We start from the raw sequence: 16,869 nt of genomic DNA on the forward strand, positions 1-16,869 counted from the left end.
CAACTGTGAATCTGGGGGCGGGGGGCTTAGTTGTTTGGCTTTTAAGTCTTTATGGGGAAGCCAGACACCTCCAAGCGTGTGTGAGCATCTCAGGGTTAAAGTTAAATCTGCAATGCACATGCTGGCTGCTTGCAGGGGCTCTCTCCTAACCCCTGGGGTGGGGAATCTGCAATTTTACCCTTCTCCACCACCACCATTGTCACTGTTCTGGTTCCCTCTGTACCCACAACCCTGCACAGCACTGTGGGCACTCCAGGAGATTCCCCCTCCCACCAGGGCACTGCCCGAGGAGGCATTGGGCTAAATTTGGTTCCATATTCTGAGGCCTCATCTACATGACAAAGTTAGGTCACCATAAGTTGCCCTGCATCCACCTTTGTGTACATGTGTCTACACTCAAATTTGTATCGGGCTGACATAAGTGCCCCAATATAGCAATGCAGTCAAACCCGCCCCCCTGCCAAATGGCATCAAGCCATGGTCGACCTGCTGAAGTTCACACAGTGCATGTGTAGACATTGTGTTAGAGAGGCTAAAACCTCCTGAGACCCACCAGCTGCATCTCCATGAGGTTAACAAACCAGACAGGCTCAGCCCCCTGAATCTGCTGACATTGCTGACTCAGGCAGTATTAGAGGGCTTATTCTTTCACCCACTCACTTCCCTGGTCCTTCTCGCATGAACAGAGAGCAACAATACCTGAGGTCCAAAGGTGCAAACAATTCAATGTTTATTGGGGTGAACTTCCAGCAAGCAATGATTCCAATTTCCTTCCTTAGTGTCCCCCTTCCCAGCTCTGACACCACAGAGTCTTGCCTGTGTCCCTGTTCTCATTCCCTGTTCCATTCCCTCCTTAGCAAAACATAATTCCAATTCCCCCACCCCCATTCCCTGTTCCCATTCCCCCCGCTTACTTCCTGATTGACTGCAGACTATATAGTAAAACTTGAGTTCTGCTTAGCTATACCTTAACCTGTCATGTTACTGAAATTTAACTAACCAATCCTAACATATTGTAACATGTTTCAGAGTAGCAGCTGTGTTAGTCTGTATCCGCAAAAAGAAAAGGAGTACTTGTGGCACCTTAGAGACTAACCAATTTATTTGAGCATAAGCCTTCATGAGCTACAGCTCATTTCATCGGATGCATTATCTAACCAATTATATCCCACCACCTTAATTAGTTTGCACCCAGCAAAATAAAATTTATTGAATGCCAGCCTTCTTTTTTTTGGGCAATCCTCTGTGGCGGAGTTGCTGGTTGGCCGGTGGCCCCCCCACCGTGTTCTTGGGCGTCTGGGTGTGGAGGCTATGGAACTTGGGGAGGAGGGTGGTTGGTTACACAGGGGCTGTAGTGGCAGTCTGTGCTCCAGCTGCCTTTGCTGCAGCTCAGCCATACACTGGAGCATACTGGTTTGGTCCTCCAGCAGCCTCAGCATTGAATCCTGCCTCCTCTCATCACGCTGCCGCCATATTTGAGCTTCAGCCCTGTCTTCAGCCCGCCACCTCTCCTCCCGGTCATTTTGTGCTTTCCTGCACTTTGACATTATTTGCCTCCACGCATTCGTCTGTGCTCTGTCAGTGTCGGAGGACAGCATGAGCTCAGAGAACATTTCATCACGAGTGCGTTTTTTTTTCCTTTCTAATCTTCACTAGCCTCTGGGAAGGAGAAGATCCTGTGATCATTGAAACACATGCAGCTGGTGGAGAAAAAAAAAAGGGACAGCAGTATTTAAAAAGACACATTTTATAAAACAGTGGCTACAGTCTTTCAGGGTAAACCTTGCTGTTAACATTACATACATAGCACATGTGCTTTCGTTACAAGGTCGCATTTTGCCTCCCCCCACCACGTGGCTACCCCCTCAACCCTCCCCCCTCCCCAAGGCTAACAGCGGGGAACATTTCTGTTCAGCCACAGGCAAACAGCTCAGCAGGAACGGGCTCCTCTGAATGTCCCCTAAAGAAAAGCACCCTATTTCAACCAGGAGACCATGAATGATATCTCACTCTCCTGAGGATAACACAGAGAGATAAAGAACGGATGTTGTTTGAACGCCAGCAAACATACACTGCAATGCTTTGTTGTACAATGATTCCCGAGTACGTGTTACTGGCCTGGAGTGGTAAAGTGTCCTACCATGGAGGACGCAATAAGGCTGCCCTCCTCAGAAACCTTTTGCAAAGGCTTTGGGAGTACATCCAGGAGAGCCGCGAATGCCAGGGCAAATTAATTCTTTCACATGCTTGCTTTTAAACCATGTATAGTATTTTAAAAGGTACACTCACCGGAGGTCCCTTCTCCACCTGCCGGGTCCAGGAGGCAGCCTTGGGTGGGTTCAGGGGGTACTGGCTCCAGGTCCAGGGTGAGAAACAGTTCCTGGCTGTTGGGAAAACCGGTTTCTCCGCTTGCTTGCTGTGAGCTATCTACAACCTCATCATCATCATCTTCTTCGTCCCCAAAACCTGCTTCTGTGTTGCCTCCATCTCCATTGAAGGAGTCAAACAACACGGCTGGGGTAGTGGTGGCTGAACCCCCTAAAATGGCATGCAGCTCATTATAGAAGCGGCATGTTTGGGGCTCTGACCCAGAGTGGCCGTTCGCCCCTCTGGTTTTCTGGTAGGCTTGCCTCAGCTCCTTAAGTTTCACGTGGCACTGCTTCGGATCCCTGTTATGGCCTCTGTCCTTCATGCCCTGGGAGATTTTGACAAAGGTTTTGGCATTTCGAAAACTGGAACGGAGTTCTGATAGCATGGATTCCTCTCCCCATACAGCGATCAGATCCCGTACCTCCCGTTCAGTCCATGCTGGAGCTCTTTTGCGATTCTGGGACTCCATCATGGTCACCTCTGCTGATGAGCTCTGTATGGTCACCTGCAGCTTCCCAAACAGGAAATGAGATTCAAAAGTTCGCAGTTCTTTTCCTGTCTACCGGGCCAGTGCATCTGAGTTGAGTGTGCTGTCCAGAGCGGTCACAATGGAGCACTCTGGGATAGCTCCCGGAGGCCAATACTGTCGAATTGTGTCCACAGTACCCCAAATTCGGCAAGGCCGATTTAAGCACTAATCCACTTGTCAGGGGTGGAGTACGGAAATCGATTTTAAGTCGAAATAAAGGGCTTCATCATGTGGACGGGTGCAGGTTTACATCGATTTAACGCTGCTAAATTTGACCTAAAGTCCTAGTGTAGACCAGGGCTAAGGGGACTGTCTGTGACTCCAAGGCGATACTGATAGTGATCCAGGAGTTCACATTTGTTACTGGCTTGGAGAAATCTAATCACAGAACAAACCACCAGTTAAGGGTGTCTGCCCTGTTTTTGACAGTCTGCCCTGAGGCAGGCACTTACTCACAGCCATGAGCTGCGCCAGACAGCCTGACATAGGGATTAAAGAGTGATTAATGGGGAAGACAGGTTTATTCCCTTCCAGTTCATTGACTGATCTCTCCTCTCACACTGACCCTGCAACTCTCTTTCCCAGTGCATGTGACTCTGGATCCAGGCATGGCTCATCCTGTCTGTGGATCGGAGACATCTGAGGCTCAGAGACACATGGGAGGACCGGCCCAACAATCCAGAACGAGTTGATCCTGTTGGTGGCTGTAGTTCTCGAGCAGGTGGCATTACTGGAAGGTGAGGGTGGGAGACGAGAGTGAGAGGGGACTGGGGGCTGGTAGGGAACCTGGGAGCAGGAAGGGAGTGAGGGGGTATATCACCTGAGCATGGGTACTGACTCCTTTGGCTGAAGGGAGATTTCTGCCACCCCCTGGCTCCTTCCCACCAACACAGTATGACTGGCCAGTCCCATCTCTTCACTTTTACTGCCACCTTCTCTGGGTGCCCTGTCTTTCCTTCATGGCTTGTGGTGAGAGTGGCAGGGGTGGGGGAGGTGAATGCGGGTACCTTGGCAATCTGCCTGGTTACAGAGAAGGGCTGAGGGGCTCTGCCAGTGGGAGCCAGGGGTTCTTTCATTTAGATGTGTGAGGGCAGTTCAGATGATCTCAGCTGCCAACAGACACACAGGGAGGGAGGCGAGCTCTGTAATACTGAGGATCCACAGTCCCGTTTCTCTGAACAGGGAATGAAATGCAGTGATAAGGATACAGGACTCACCATTGAGAAATGGACGGCCCCAGGAACCACTGTATACTTCATGTGTAGAGTCCTACCAAATTCACGGCACGAAAAAACATGTCACAGACCGTGAAATCTTATCTCCCCCATGAAATCTGGTCTTTTGTATACTTTTACTCTATACTACAGGGTAAAAGTATACAAAAATACAGCATTTCTCAACTTGGGTGTCCCGATCTAAAAGGGGGTTGCAAGGTTATTGTAGGGGGGAGTCACATTATTGCCACCCTTACTTCTGTGCTGCAGCTGGCATCGGTGTTGTCTTCAGAGCTGGGCACCTGGCCAGCAGCCGCTGCTCTCAAGCCACCCAGCTCTGAAGGCAACGCAGAAGGAAGGGTGGCAATACTGTGAACCCCCTACGATAGCTTTGCAACCCCCTTTTGTGTCAGGACCCCCAGTTTGAGAAACAGAGGCTTAAGGGCTTTACATGTTTATATTTTGCCATTTTAAAATACATATTATGTTTTATTACACCACCATGAAATTTAAGATTTAAATATCTGAAACTGTGAAATTCAAGATTTTTAAAATGCTATGACTGAAATTTATGAAAATGGACCATGAATTGGAGATGTGAGTGCACCATACAGCACTACCGACTGACAGAACCATCATCTGCAGTCACATTATCTGGGCTAATGGAACCTTGCTGCCAGGCGGTGACAACAGCAACAAGGGCTGGGTTCAATATCTCGGGGTCCCTCTTAACAATACAAAACAGAACTGGCTATAGCTTCCACCCAGGAATCTGGGAAAACTGACCACTACCTCTGGGTGCCTCTAAGAGGTAGTACTGCCCCACTCGCAAGCACTGAGTCTATGTATAACAAAAGAGAACTTTTATTAGAAGGGAAAAGGAACCAAGTGGTAAGTTGGGAAAACACCACAACCACTTTCCAAGCATGTGACCGCAGTGTCCTTTTCCTCAATTTCCCACATTGCAGTGGGAAAGTCCAATGAATGAATGTCCCTTTAACACATCTCACTCCCCTCCCCCACCGCTGCACCTCACTCACAGTTGCTGTCCTCGGTATGCGAAGACCCAGAATTCAGAGGTACATTCAAAAAGGGAGCTAGGGGGGAGCATTGAGCTATGTCTCTGCAGTTGCTATGCACCTCTGCAATTGGCTGCTTGCCTCTGCCTACTTGCTGCCGCTGTTGGATGTTCACCACCACTTCTGTGACACCATGTTCTGAGGTTCCACCGCTTAAGCCAGGTCTTTGGTGATTTCAGTGGGTAGGAGGGAACCTCACTGCCAGTACAGCTTCTGCATTGTCCTTCATTTCACTACTATCCCAGCACCAGGTCCAAGGCATAGCCCATAGACTGGCTATCAGGGATTCAGCTGTGGTAACTGCTGAGCAGAAATAATGACTCTCAATTGAGTCTAATCAGCTCTGTTTTTAAATCCTGGAGGAGGAAAGATCAAATGGTGCCTAGAACTCTTTAAACAGAGTCCACATCACATACAAACCCTGCCCCTCCCTTTCCCTTTATAGGGATTTGACATCTCTAGCCCCTGCTTAGCAAGTGAGGTTCAATATAGGGTGAGCCCTTCAATCAGGTCAGGCAAAGCACAGTTCTGCTGCCCTTTACTTGTCCAATCAGGATAACAACATTTCATTGCCCCTGCTTTCAAATACTAGAGTGATTTGTAACTCAAAACCATCCAGAACTGATCACTTTGGCAAAGCAGCTCTATCTCCTGCCCACCTAGACAGAGTAGGCATCAGTGCAAACACAGTCTGCTCCTGAAGTCCTCCCTGCCCCCCCCCCCGCCCCCAGCTCAGCTCTAGAGGTTACGGGAGAGCTCATTCAGACCCCATTTACACTTTTTAACGCAGCCCAGCCTCTGGGTTGTGTTAAGCCATCTCTGTGCCTTGAGAGGATGTTTACACTAACCTGACCAGAATGACCCCCCGGCCTTCTTCCTTTGTGGTTACAGTTCGTTTCAGCGTGTCTACCTAACACAAAGTGTTCTTTCCAGCGTGCTTCACTTTATTCCTCTCTGTTCTGAACTTCACCTGCCTCTGTGCTGCCCAATCACCCAGTAAACTCAAATCCTTGTGATCAATGAGAATTGTTCAATAGCACTGAAACCCCATTGCTTCCTTGCTTCAAAGTGAAATGAGCCGAGATCAGGCATTTTGTGTACTACAGGAAAAATTGTTTAGGATTCATTATCTCTGCATCTCATTGCTAGAGATGAACAATTAGCTCATACTGAAGAGATGAGCAATTAGCTCATAATGATGAATTTCTTCTAGGAATTGAGCATATTTGCCTGCAATGTAGATCTGCAATGTAGATCATGATTCCCTCAGATGTACTGGTTGTTGAAAGAGTATCTTTTCAAATTGCTTCACTCTCTGGTTTAATTGCAAATACTCCATTGCTGAACTGTCAAGTGTGTTCCTTAGTTGTACTAGGCCATGTAAGTCACATGGTATTGTTTATTCTTGGCTCGATTACTTTGAATTTAAAATCTGATTACTCACATGGGCAACTTGGAAATTCATTTCCACAGACACCTGTGACAGTAAAGCCCAATTGCTTGAGAGCAAATGATCACAAAGGGGCATGAACAGGGCCAAAGAAAACCCAGGCACAAATTCAAATAATCTGTGTGGAAATTGGTTGGCATTATTCTCTGAGCTCTGATCATTATTGACCAGAACCTCAGCTCTAATGGCGCCCTGCTTCCTTCCCCCACTGATCCCCACCTGCTGTCCATATCCTCCACAGGCCCCAGCTAGTCTGCTGGTTCTGCTGACACCAGCACTATGGCTGCTCTTCAAGAAAACACGTGAGTTTAAGGAATGAAACTTTTATGAACATGTGACAGGCACTGACCAGACCCAGCAGGAAACCAACAACCCAAGAACCGTGCCGGAGGGGAGAGGGTTTGTATGACCCCAGCCCTAAAGTACTGAGGTAGGCGCAGTGGAGATGGGAATGGGGAGACTTCATTCTAGGGAGCTGGCACCAGTAGTAGGTTTCTTCTCTCTCCCTTGCACCAGATCAGCAGGGGGCAGAGGGACTCAACAGCACTGAGGAGCGCCAAACCCACAAAGCCAAGGGGTCATCGGCCACCGCCGCTTGCTATGCCATGAAAGGGCAGGCAAAAGACTGGTGCCATGGGTGGGAATCAGCAGGCAGAGCTGCTGTTCCCATGGCGGCTGTGCCGGGGGTCTCACAGGGATTTCCCAGGCTGGGGGGTAGAGATGGGCAGAGCTGCTGTTCCCATGGCAGCTGTGCCGGGGGAGAGGTGTGTGTCTCTCACAGGGATTTCCCGGGGGTGGGGGGTGGGGAGGGGAGAGCTGCTATTCCTGTGGTGGTCATGGTGGGGGGAGGGGCACAGCAGCTGTTCCCATGGTGGTCATGGTAGGGGAGGGCCAGAGCTGTGTTCCTGTGGCAGCCATGCTGGGGTTTGGGGAGGGGCAGAGCTGCTGTTCCTGTGGAGTCAGTGCTGGGGGTCTCACAGGGATTTCCCAGGCTACGGGTGGGGGATGGGCAGAGCTGCTGTTCCTGTGGAGTCAGTGCTGGGGGTCTCACAGGGATTTCCCAGGCTACGGGTGGGGGATGGGCAGAGTTGCTGTTCCCGTGGCCATGCTGGGCTCTCACAGGAATTTCTGAGGCTGGGGGTGGGGAGGGGCAGAGCTGCTGTTCCCACGGTGGCCATGCCAGGGGTCTCACAGGGATTTCCCATGCTGGAGTCTCCAGTGGGTGATAACGTTTGAGCTCTGAGTGAAGCTTTTCCCACAGTCAGGGCAGACATAGGGCCTCTCTCCCGTGTGGATCCTCTTGTGCTTGGTCAGGGCAGAGCTGGTGGTGAAGCTTTTCCCGCAGTCGGGGCAGATGTAGGGCCTCTCTCCCGTGTGCACTCTCTGGTGGGTGGTGAGGTGAGCGAACTGGCTGTATCCCCTGCCGCACTCGTCGCACCGATAGGGCTTCTCGGCCAGGTGGGTTCTCTGGTGCCTGGCCAGGTACGTGCTGGTGGAGAAGCTTTTCCCGCAGTCAGGGCAGTTAAAGCACTTCTCTGTCTGGTGCGTCCTCTGGTGCTTGATGAGGAGGGAGCTGTCAGTGAAGCCTTTCCCGCAGTCGGGGCAGACATAGGGCCTCTCTCCCGTGTGTGCTCTCTGGTGAATTGTGAGGGATGAGCAGTCCCGGAAGCTTTCCCCACAGGCCTCGCACCGATAGGGTCTCTCGCCCGTGTGCAGCCGCTGGTGCCTCGTGAGGTTTGAGCTGCTGCTGAATCGCCGCCCACACTCGGTGCAGGGATAGGGCCTCTCGCCTGTGTGCGTTCGCTGGTGTTTAATCAGGTCTGAGTTCACATTGAAGCTCTTTCCGCAGTCCCGGCACCGGTAGGGTCGCTCTCCCGTGTGCAGACGCTGGTGCGTGATGAGATGCGAGCTCTGGCTGAAGCAGCGCCCGCACTCCGGGCACTGGTAGGGTCTCTCCCCCAGGTGCAGTCTTTGATGGGTGATCAGATTTGACCTCAGGCTGAAGCTTTTCCCACAGTCCTCACACGTGTTGGGTTTCTCCCCGGGGCAGGGTCCCCTGTGGATCGTAGAGTCATTGTGTCTCCCAAAATATCCCCGAGTGTGACCGGGATTCTCCTGTCTCTCTTCTGGGTGGCTTTCCTGCTCCTTCTCTGACCTGCCCTGATTCCCGCAGGCTTTGCCCTGCTCGGGGGAAACATCCCCATCTGATCTCCCTGGTCCCACCTCATACAGTTCCACTTGCTCAGGACCTTCCTGCTCAGGGTTCTCCTCCTCGCTCTCACTCACCATCCCATCACCTGCTGGGACAGAGACAGAATACTGACAGGAGTCACTCCCTGTGCCAGGGGAAACAAAACAAAGTAACTGCTGGGGAGATCAGAACACCAGGAGCTGAATTCCCCTCTCACCCACTCCTGAGAGGAGGGGGCAAATTGAACCTCCACATCCCATCCAAACACTCTGGGGAAACTCAGGTGTTGCCAGGTGTGAGTCAAGGGGTTGGAAGCCGTGAGTGACATCTGCCATGAAGTTACAGCAGCTGGGGACAATCCTGACAACCCAGGAGTTCATGAGCTCTTCGAGGGAACCTGATTTTTCTTCACTTCCTGTTTTCCCCCCAAGCTGGTTTAACTGATTCCTCACCTGTTCAGGCCTCCCTTGCCCTGGAGATCAGACACCATAACTCTTCTCCTCATTCCAGATGGGAGACCACATTGCTTTTCTGAGATCAGGGTGAATTACTTCTTTGTGGGATATTTATCACAGAGAATGTTCCCAGGTTTTAACCTCAGCCCATTTCAAAGCAGTGAAATCCCTGGGCCAGCTCTCCAGGGCCTCAAAGTCCAGCCACTCTGCTAATGGGGAACTGGACTCCCACATCTCTGCTCAGAACACACATCCAGACACACATCATCAAAGGGGCTCCTCAAATACACAGACAGTACGTCTGGATCTCAAAAAGAGGAGGCCTAACCCGCTATGGAGTTGCCTGGATCTGCTTCTCACTGCCAGAGCTGAGCCCAGTGAAAGTGAGAGGAGCAGAGGGAATCTTGGGGCCCATGAGCACAAGTGAGGAGCTCATAGGGTGACCAGACACCCCGATAAAATCAGGACTGTCCCAATTTTTAGTTCTTTGTCCTGTGTCCTGACTGATGCACGGTCGGGATGCCATTTGTCCCGATATTGCGGCTTTGGCCACTCCGGCAGCTTTTTTTTTTTTTTTTTGCTTCCCCCCTGTGTCCCGATATTTTGTCCATTTTATCTGGTCACCCTAGGGGCTCAGCACAGTGATAATGGGAGGGTTTGTCAGAGGATGCAGCAGGACAGGGGAGTGAGATTTCAAGAAACTGCATTTTGGGGAATGAATGAACCTAGTGAGTCAGCTTCAGCAGCCACAATAAAAACCGTAACTGGTAACAATAATGAGAAGAAGCACTAAAATCCCCAGGCTCTGTGCATGCTGGAGAAAATTACCCTTTAACAGTATTAATTATGCGTATGGGGCCCTACTGTGCTAGGCACACACATCTATACAGAGCTTAGGCACCGTGTAAACACACACACACACGCACGCAGCTAGGCACCGTGTAAACACACACACGCACGCAGCTAGGCACCGTGTACACACCCCCAGACTCGCACACAGCTAGGCACCGTGTACATACACACACACACAGAGGTGGGCACCGTGTACATACACACACACACACACACTCACAGCTAGGCACCGTATACACCTCCCCACACACACGCAGATAGGCACTGTATACACCACCCCCACACACAGAGCTAGGCACCGTGTACACACACACACACACACACAGAGCTAGGCACCGTGTACACACACACACAGCTAGGCACCGTGTACACACACACACACACACACAGCTAGGCACCATGTACACACACACACACACACACACACACACACACACACAGAGTCCCTTGCCCTGAAGTGCTTATCATGGCAGAGGTCAGTTTTAAGGAGGAATCTGAAGGGGGACAATGGAGTGGCTTAGTGTAGTTTACAGTGAGCTCCTCTCATGCACTGAGGACAGTGGGGGTGAGTGGGGGCAGGAAACTTGAGGGCAGTACAGACTGATGGGTAGCATGGCTGGTATCGCTGGCAGAGCAGAGGTGGGGTTCTGCCTCTCAATGAGCTGGATGATGGGATTAATTGCACCCTCAGCAAGTTTGCAGATGACACTAAGATCGGGGGAGAGGTAGATATGCTGGAGGGTAGGGATAGGGTCCAGAGTGACCTAGACAAATTGGAGGATTGGGCCAAAACAAATCTGATGAGGTTCAAGGACGACAAGTGCAGAGTCCTGCATTTAGGAAGGAAGAATCCCATGCACCGCTACAGGCTGGGGACCAACTGGCTAAGCAACAGTTCTGCAGAAAAGGACCTAGGGGTTACAGTGGATGAGAGGCTGGATATGAGTCAGCAGAGTGCCCTCGTTGCCAAGAAGGCCAATAGCATATTGGGCTGTATTAGTAGGAGCATTGCCAGCAGATTGAGGGAAGTGATTATTCCCCTCTATTTGGCACTGGTGAGGCCATTCCTGAAGTATTGCATCCAGTTTTGGTCCCCCCACTACAGAAGGGATCTGGACAAATTGGAGAGAGAGTCCAGTGGAGGGCAACAAAAATGATGAGGGGGCTGGAGCACATGACTTACAAGGAGAGGCTGAGGGGAGCTGGGGTTATTTAGTCTGCAGAAGAGAAGAATGAGGGGGGATTTGATAGCAGCCTTCAACTACCTGAAGGGGGGTTCCAGTGAGGATGGAGCTAGGCTGTTCTCAGTGGTGGCAGATGACAGAACAGGAAGCAATGGTCTCAAGTTGCAGTGGGGGAGGTCTAGGTTGGATATTAGGAAACACTATGTCACTAGGAGGGTGGTGAAGCACTGGAATGCGTTACCTAGGGAGGTGGTGGAATCTCCATCCTTAGAGGTTTTTAAGGCTTGACAAAGTCTTGGCTGGGATGATTTAGCTGGTGTTGGTCCTGCTTTGATCAGGGGGTTGGACTAGATGACCTCCTGAGGTCTCTTCGAACCCTAATAGTCTATGACTCTATGATTCTTGATAACACATCGGAGATGGTGGGTAGGAGAGGGCGAGGTTGTAAAAGGCCTTAAAAGTGACACAAGTCGTTTATATTTGATGCATTGAAGGGAGGACCCGGGAGGATGGGGGTGGGGAGTTACTATGGTGACAGCACAAGCCAGGAAGATGATTTTTGTAGCAGCTTTCTGAATGTCTGTAACAGGCCTAGGATGGTGTTTGTCATGGCCAGAAGGGAGGAGGCTGCAGGCCAGGAACCTCAGGGACATGGCAGCTGAATTGAGGAAGTGCAAGGGTTCCCAAACTGACTCACCCTGGGTCATTTCAATACAACCAGCCTAATTACAAACCAGTTCAGTCTCTAATGCAGACAAGGCTGCAGGCTCTGGGAGGGGAAGGGATGTGGACAATAGAGTTATTCATAGTCAGGTTGCGCTCAAAGACCCCAAGCAGGATCAGGGCCCCATTGTGCTAAGTACTCCACAAACACAGACAGAGACAGGATCCCTGCCCCGAGGAGCAACTCAGAGCCCAGTTGAAAGCCTGTCTGTTCTGGGGAATTTCAGACTTGCTTTCAGCAGGGGTGATCGACACAGCTCTGAAATCAGCTGCCACTGAGTCCTCTGCACCAGCAACACCAGTGGGGTGGCTGATCCAGGCCCAGCACGCTGATACAAGAGAGTTTTCAGCCACTCTGTTCTGTGTAAGGAATGCAGCACTAAGACTGCTGCACTGCCACCACTAGCTGAAGCGGCGAGAGATAGAAATTAAATTTGTTTAAAATAATAAAAAACAGAGTGGTGACAGTGAATGACAGTGTTAGAGTATACTTAGATATGGATATTTGTTTATAATTACAGAGGTTTAATAGTTAACAAAGATAGTTTTAGGTGGTTATGGCTAGCAATAACAAGGTGGTGGTCACAAGCAGTCACAGTCAGAGAAATCCAAAATGGATGTCTGGGAGAGATTTGGCCAATAGCAAGCAGGCAGGCTGAGCAGAAATAAAGGTCACTCCAAAACCTGAAAGTAAGTCAAGAGGTAAGTCTTCAAGCAGATCAGTCAAATAAGACACAAGTTTTCAATCAGGTCTGGCTTTGATTGACAGATAGGTTAGCACCCATGACCAATCAGAGAAGGCTAGAATCTGTATATAAGGCAAAAAACTGGCCGATTTTAGTCAGTGTGAGGTGAGCGGAAGGAGAAGAAGAAGAAAAGAGTTAAAATCACTTAAGAAGAGACAAGCAGTGGCAACACCAAAAACAGTAACAGCAGAAGGAGCTCTCAGAGGGAAAAGACAACAGCGGAGAAAGTAAGCAGGATAATCCTCTTATTATTAAACTGCATGAATGTGTATGCATGGGATAATAAAGCTGGATGTTTGAGTATGCTATGATTTAGATGTGTAAGAGTTTGTTTTCAGCATTCTATGTGTGTCTGGCCATCTCACACAGAATGTAACCACCTGAAGCTATTTTCAGTTGTATGGTATTGCAATTTTGAATACTTTGTGTATCTGTGCTAATAGACTTTATGCCTTGATAAGAAAATATACGGATTCTTTATTCTTTTAACAAATTTGTATTAAGGAACATTGTGCTAAATAAAGAATATTTTTGTCCTCAAAGAATACTGCCTGAGTGTCAATCCTTTGAGAGGAAGCCTGTCTGTTTCCTTCTAAGGATCAACAGAGCGAATCTGTTCTGGGGAGTCCTCTAAAGTTTGGAGAGAAACACCCTGGCAAATGCTCTAGGGCAGGCCATCCCCTTTTAATTACCAAAATAGATAAATTAATAGCGTTATTGGGGTAGGAAGGTCATTGTGGGGTGCCTCTAATTTTGGAGGTAACAGCCCCACATAGACACAAGACAATGAGTGAGTGTAACTAACGGCGGTAAGGAGGGATCTGGGTTTCCAGTCTAATACAATCAGATGTTTTAACTGTAATAAAGACAAATGAACAAACTGATGCTCAAGCTACATTTACTTGCACAGTATTTGGAAAAAGCAAACTTGCAGCAAGAAGGGACGGCAGATTAGTGGCCTCAGAGATCAGATAGTTAAATGGACAGTGTCAACTTAAAATCACAGTGCTGACTGAAAAGCTCTCGCCTGCTACTGCTGCAGGTGACATCTACCATCAGTGTCAATGAAGGGTTTAGAGCATTTTCTGTTTCACCCCCGTCTGCTTTGTGCTAGTGCCAGCACTTGGCATAGAAGTTTCGCTCTTTCCTGTAGTGTTAGCTTCTCCCTTGTAGTTTGTAGACAGCTGCCAAACAGTAATGGGGGAGGGAAAAGCCTTCTGTTTTAAAAATGGGGGAAAAAAGGTTGTACAACCACAAAAGTTGGCTGCAGGCCTCTAGGCAGAGCCAGCACCTGGGACTATATGTAATGCATTGTTTGGAAATGGACTTGATTCCAGGCTGACAGGCCCCAGGAAACTGCTCCAGAGATTTCAGAGTTTGTTTAGCCAATTCCTCACCTGCCCAGGAGCCTCTTGGACTCTCCCTTTCCTCAGCACCCTGGAGATTTGGGACCCACAGCTCTTCCCCTTGCTCCATCTGGAAACCACACTGGGTTTTGAGAATCAGAAATCCTGCCAAGGGGGAAAGAAACCAGACGAGATCAGGGTGAATTACAGAACCATGGAATATTTGTTACCAAGAACATTTTATGACTTCAAGCCAGCCCCTTCCTGCACTGAAGATGGGTGAGATCCAAATGGATCAGAACATGTTTGTGGAGGCTATTTGGGGAGCCAGATATCTAGGGAACGTGTTACACCCCCTGTAGGAGCGTTAGACATCTCAAAGCATCCAGTGTTCTGCAGGGACATACACAGCCGCCTGTTCCATGTCCCCCTCGAGCCACCAGCTCACATCAAGGCAACGTGGCTCAGGTGTGACTTTGACTGTCATATGCTCGGTCTAGGGCTGAGTTAACATTTGCTCAAGGGAGAGTTTACCCTAAGACATTTCATACACCAGGCCTGGAGTCCGCAATGGCTCATATACATGCTTAACTTTGAGCCCAGTGAGGATTTAGTATTCCCAGGAGAAGGGCCTATGTCAGAGTTGCCAATTCTCACACTGTTACTGTGACTCATGGGATAGCTCACATTTTTCTTAAAGCCCCACTCCACCTCCTGGACCCAAGTGATAAGACCAAAATCTTATTTGTTTTATTTTGGTAAAAAACAAGTTTCTAGCCATTGTGGCTGCAGAGAAAAGCTTAAAAGCACGAAGTGGCTGCACCCTAAAGGTACAGAACCCAGAGGGCAAAGAGAAAAGCAGCAGAATTTCAGTATTTCAAAAAACCTCATGATTTGTAAGCCAATCTCCTGATTTTGGGGGACTGAGTCATGATTTTTCAACTGCTGGGGCTGGCAATACTGTTTTCTGGCCTTTTTCATTGTTATTTACACTGATAGATGTGTCAGCCCTTTGTCTGCAAAGGGACAATTTATGATAAATTAGAAATAAAATTTAGAAAACATGAGTAAACCTCAGTGCTGGATTAATGTCAGGCCTGCTAGGACATTTTTTGGGAGCAATATCAAAATGTTTGCAGTGACGTGCAGCTCCCTGGCAGCTTCTTAGCCCATGGGGGGCTGCCTCTGCTTTGCCCTTCCTGAGGAAAAAGGAGTTTGGTTAAATAAAAAGGGTGGGGAGGAGAGAAATCAAAGAATGAATCACTCCCTCCCCTCTCTGCACACACCTCCCAGTGATTCAGAGGGACCTGGCTGGCTTGGAAGGAGCAGGGAGTCTGTAGTGGGCTTGGAGTCTACCCCCAGCTGCTCTGCTGGAAGAAAAGCTGTTACTATGTTAAGGACTTTCTCCTCCTTTAGGTCCTTTCCAGCCAGGACCCTGAAGCCCTGAATAGACCTCGTTAGGTTGGCAGGGTTGGTGCCTCTTACCTCCCTCGCCCGCATTGCTCCTGCTGGCCCTTCCAGTCTCTCCTCCTGTCTCCCTCCTGCCTCCTCTCCCCTCGGGCCGGGAGACTCGGGCCCTGGCCCGGCCCAGGCCGTTCGCCCTCCCGGCGCTGGCTCGGCTCCTGCAGGCTCGCGGGGCGGGGGGGCAGAGCCGGGGGGGGGGTCAGGGAGGGCAGCAGCTCCGGGACTCGCAGACCCCCGCCCCTCCCCCCGGGAGCAGAGCTGGGGCGAGGAGGGGCCGTTGGTCCAGAGTCACTTTCCTCCCCGGCCCCGGCCCTTCCCCCGGGTCTCTCCCCTCACCTGCAGGCTCCGGCTCAGGGGCTGGTGTCGGCAGAGCCCAGGGCTGCCCCAAGGGCTGGCTCCAGCCCCCAGAGAAAGCCACGATCCTGGAGCGCTGCAGCCCGGGCTACTGATTCAGGGCACAGGAAGGGGCTGGAGTAGCTGAGCGCGGTAGGTGCTGGGTGCTGGTAGGGAAGACAGGAAGGGGACAGCGAAGCACGGAGAGATCTGAGCCTGTGCAGCTGCGGCCCGCACTGAAATTTGTTACCAGCGGCTGTCGCCTCCATTGTGGGCCGGGAACCCAGGTTGAGCCGCTGCTGCTCCCCTGCGGGGTGTGTTCGGGGAGAGCCCTTCCCCAGCGCCCCTCTGGGCCCGGCCCAGTGTGGGGGAGGAAAATATCTGTTCTGATTTAACATCCTCACCGCAGTGTGAGAAATCTCTCAACACACATGGGGGTTTGTCATCCCCCAGTCCTCCAGCTACTGGGATGGTGGGGGGAGAGACACAACACAATGTTTGGGAAGAAGAAAACAAGCAAAACTGTGTCTTTATTTTTAGGAAGGAAACACTCCACAGTGTTCCTAGGCGTCCCCCACGTCCCCTGGAGAAGCACAAAAGAGCACAGGCCTTAAGTCTTCTTCCACTTTGATAGATCCAGAAGGGACCATTAGATCATCTTGTCTGTGTATCACACATGAGTACATTTTACCCAGTCATCCGAGCCCAGTCACCTGTGTTTGGCGAACACATCCTCCAGGAAGGCAGACAGGCTGGATTTGAAGAGGGCCAGTGATGGAGACTTCTCTTCAGGGCACCTTTAAAGACAGCCATGAAAAGCATTCCACCCAACTCTCCAGCTTTAGATTTTGTCATTTTATTGCTATTTCTTCCATATTGAAAAACAATCCCATCTCTCTTCAATATTGATTTGAAAAAAATTATCTCCAGTTC

General features: G+C 50.2%; 1 protein-coding gene across 10 annotated transcripts; it reads right to left on the reverse strand.

Moving 5' to 3' along the window:
• Positions 1-705: 705 nt before the first annotated feature.
• LOC311530348 (uncharacterized protein) lies at positions 706-16,211 on the reverse strand. Of its 10 annotated transcripts, none has more exons than XM_084646837.1 (5): positions 15,940-16,211; positions 15,213-15,338; positions 14,191-14,304; positions 2,290-8,978; positions 706-1,700 (listed from the first exon to the last, which is right to left on the reverse strand). In XM_084646837.1, exons 3-4 carry the CDS (start codon positions 14,267-14,269, stop codon positions 7,831-7,833), a joined length of 1,227 nt encoding a protein of 408 aa, XP_084502963.1. In that variant the 5' UTR covers positions 14,270-14,304; positions 15,213-15,338; positions 15,940-16,211; the 3' UTR covers positions 706-1,700; positions 2,290-7,830. The 10 variants fall into 10 exon arrangements, with proteins under 10 accessions (XP_084502963.1, XP_084502969.1, XP_084502964.1 ...); XM_084646843.1 differs by having other exon boundaries at positions 2,290-8,939; positions 15,940-16,076; XM_084646838.1 differs by lacking the exons at positions 15,213-15,338; positions 15,940-16,211 and adding an exon at positions 15,625-15,925 and having other exon boundaries at positions 2,290-2,875; positions 3,465-8,978.
• Between the last annotated feature and the right edge of the window lie 658 nt (positions 16,212-16,869).

The sequence above is a fragment of the Lepidochelys olivacea genome (assembly GCF_965140295.1).
Source record: "Lepidochelys olivacea isolate rLepOli2 genome assembly, chromosome: 14".
In the NCBI taxonomy this organism is placed as follows: Eukaryota; Metazoa; Chordata; order Testudines; family Cheloniidae; genus Lepidochelys; species Lepidochelys olivacea.

Excerpts from the sequence above, each read along its gene's own strand:
- LOC311530348 (XM_084646837.1), bottom strand. The coding sequence starts at position 14,269 with ATGGAGCAAGGGGAAGAGCTGTGGGTCCCAAATCTCCAGGGTGCTGAG. Across the intron at positions 8,979-14,190 it reads TCCAAGAGGCTCCTGGGCAG|GGAGTGACTCCTGTCAGTAT; the intron begins GTGAGGAATTGG and ends CCCCTGGCACAG.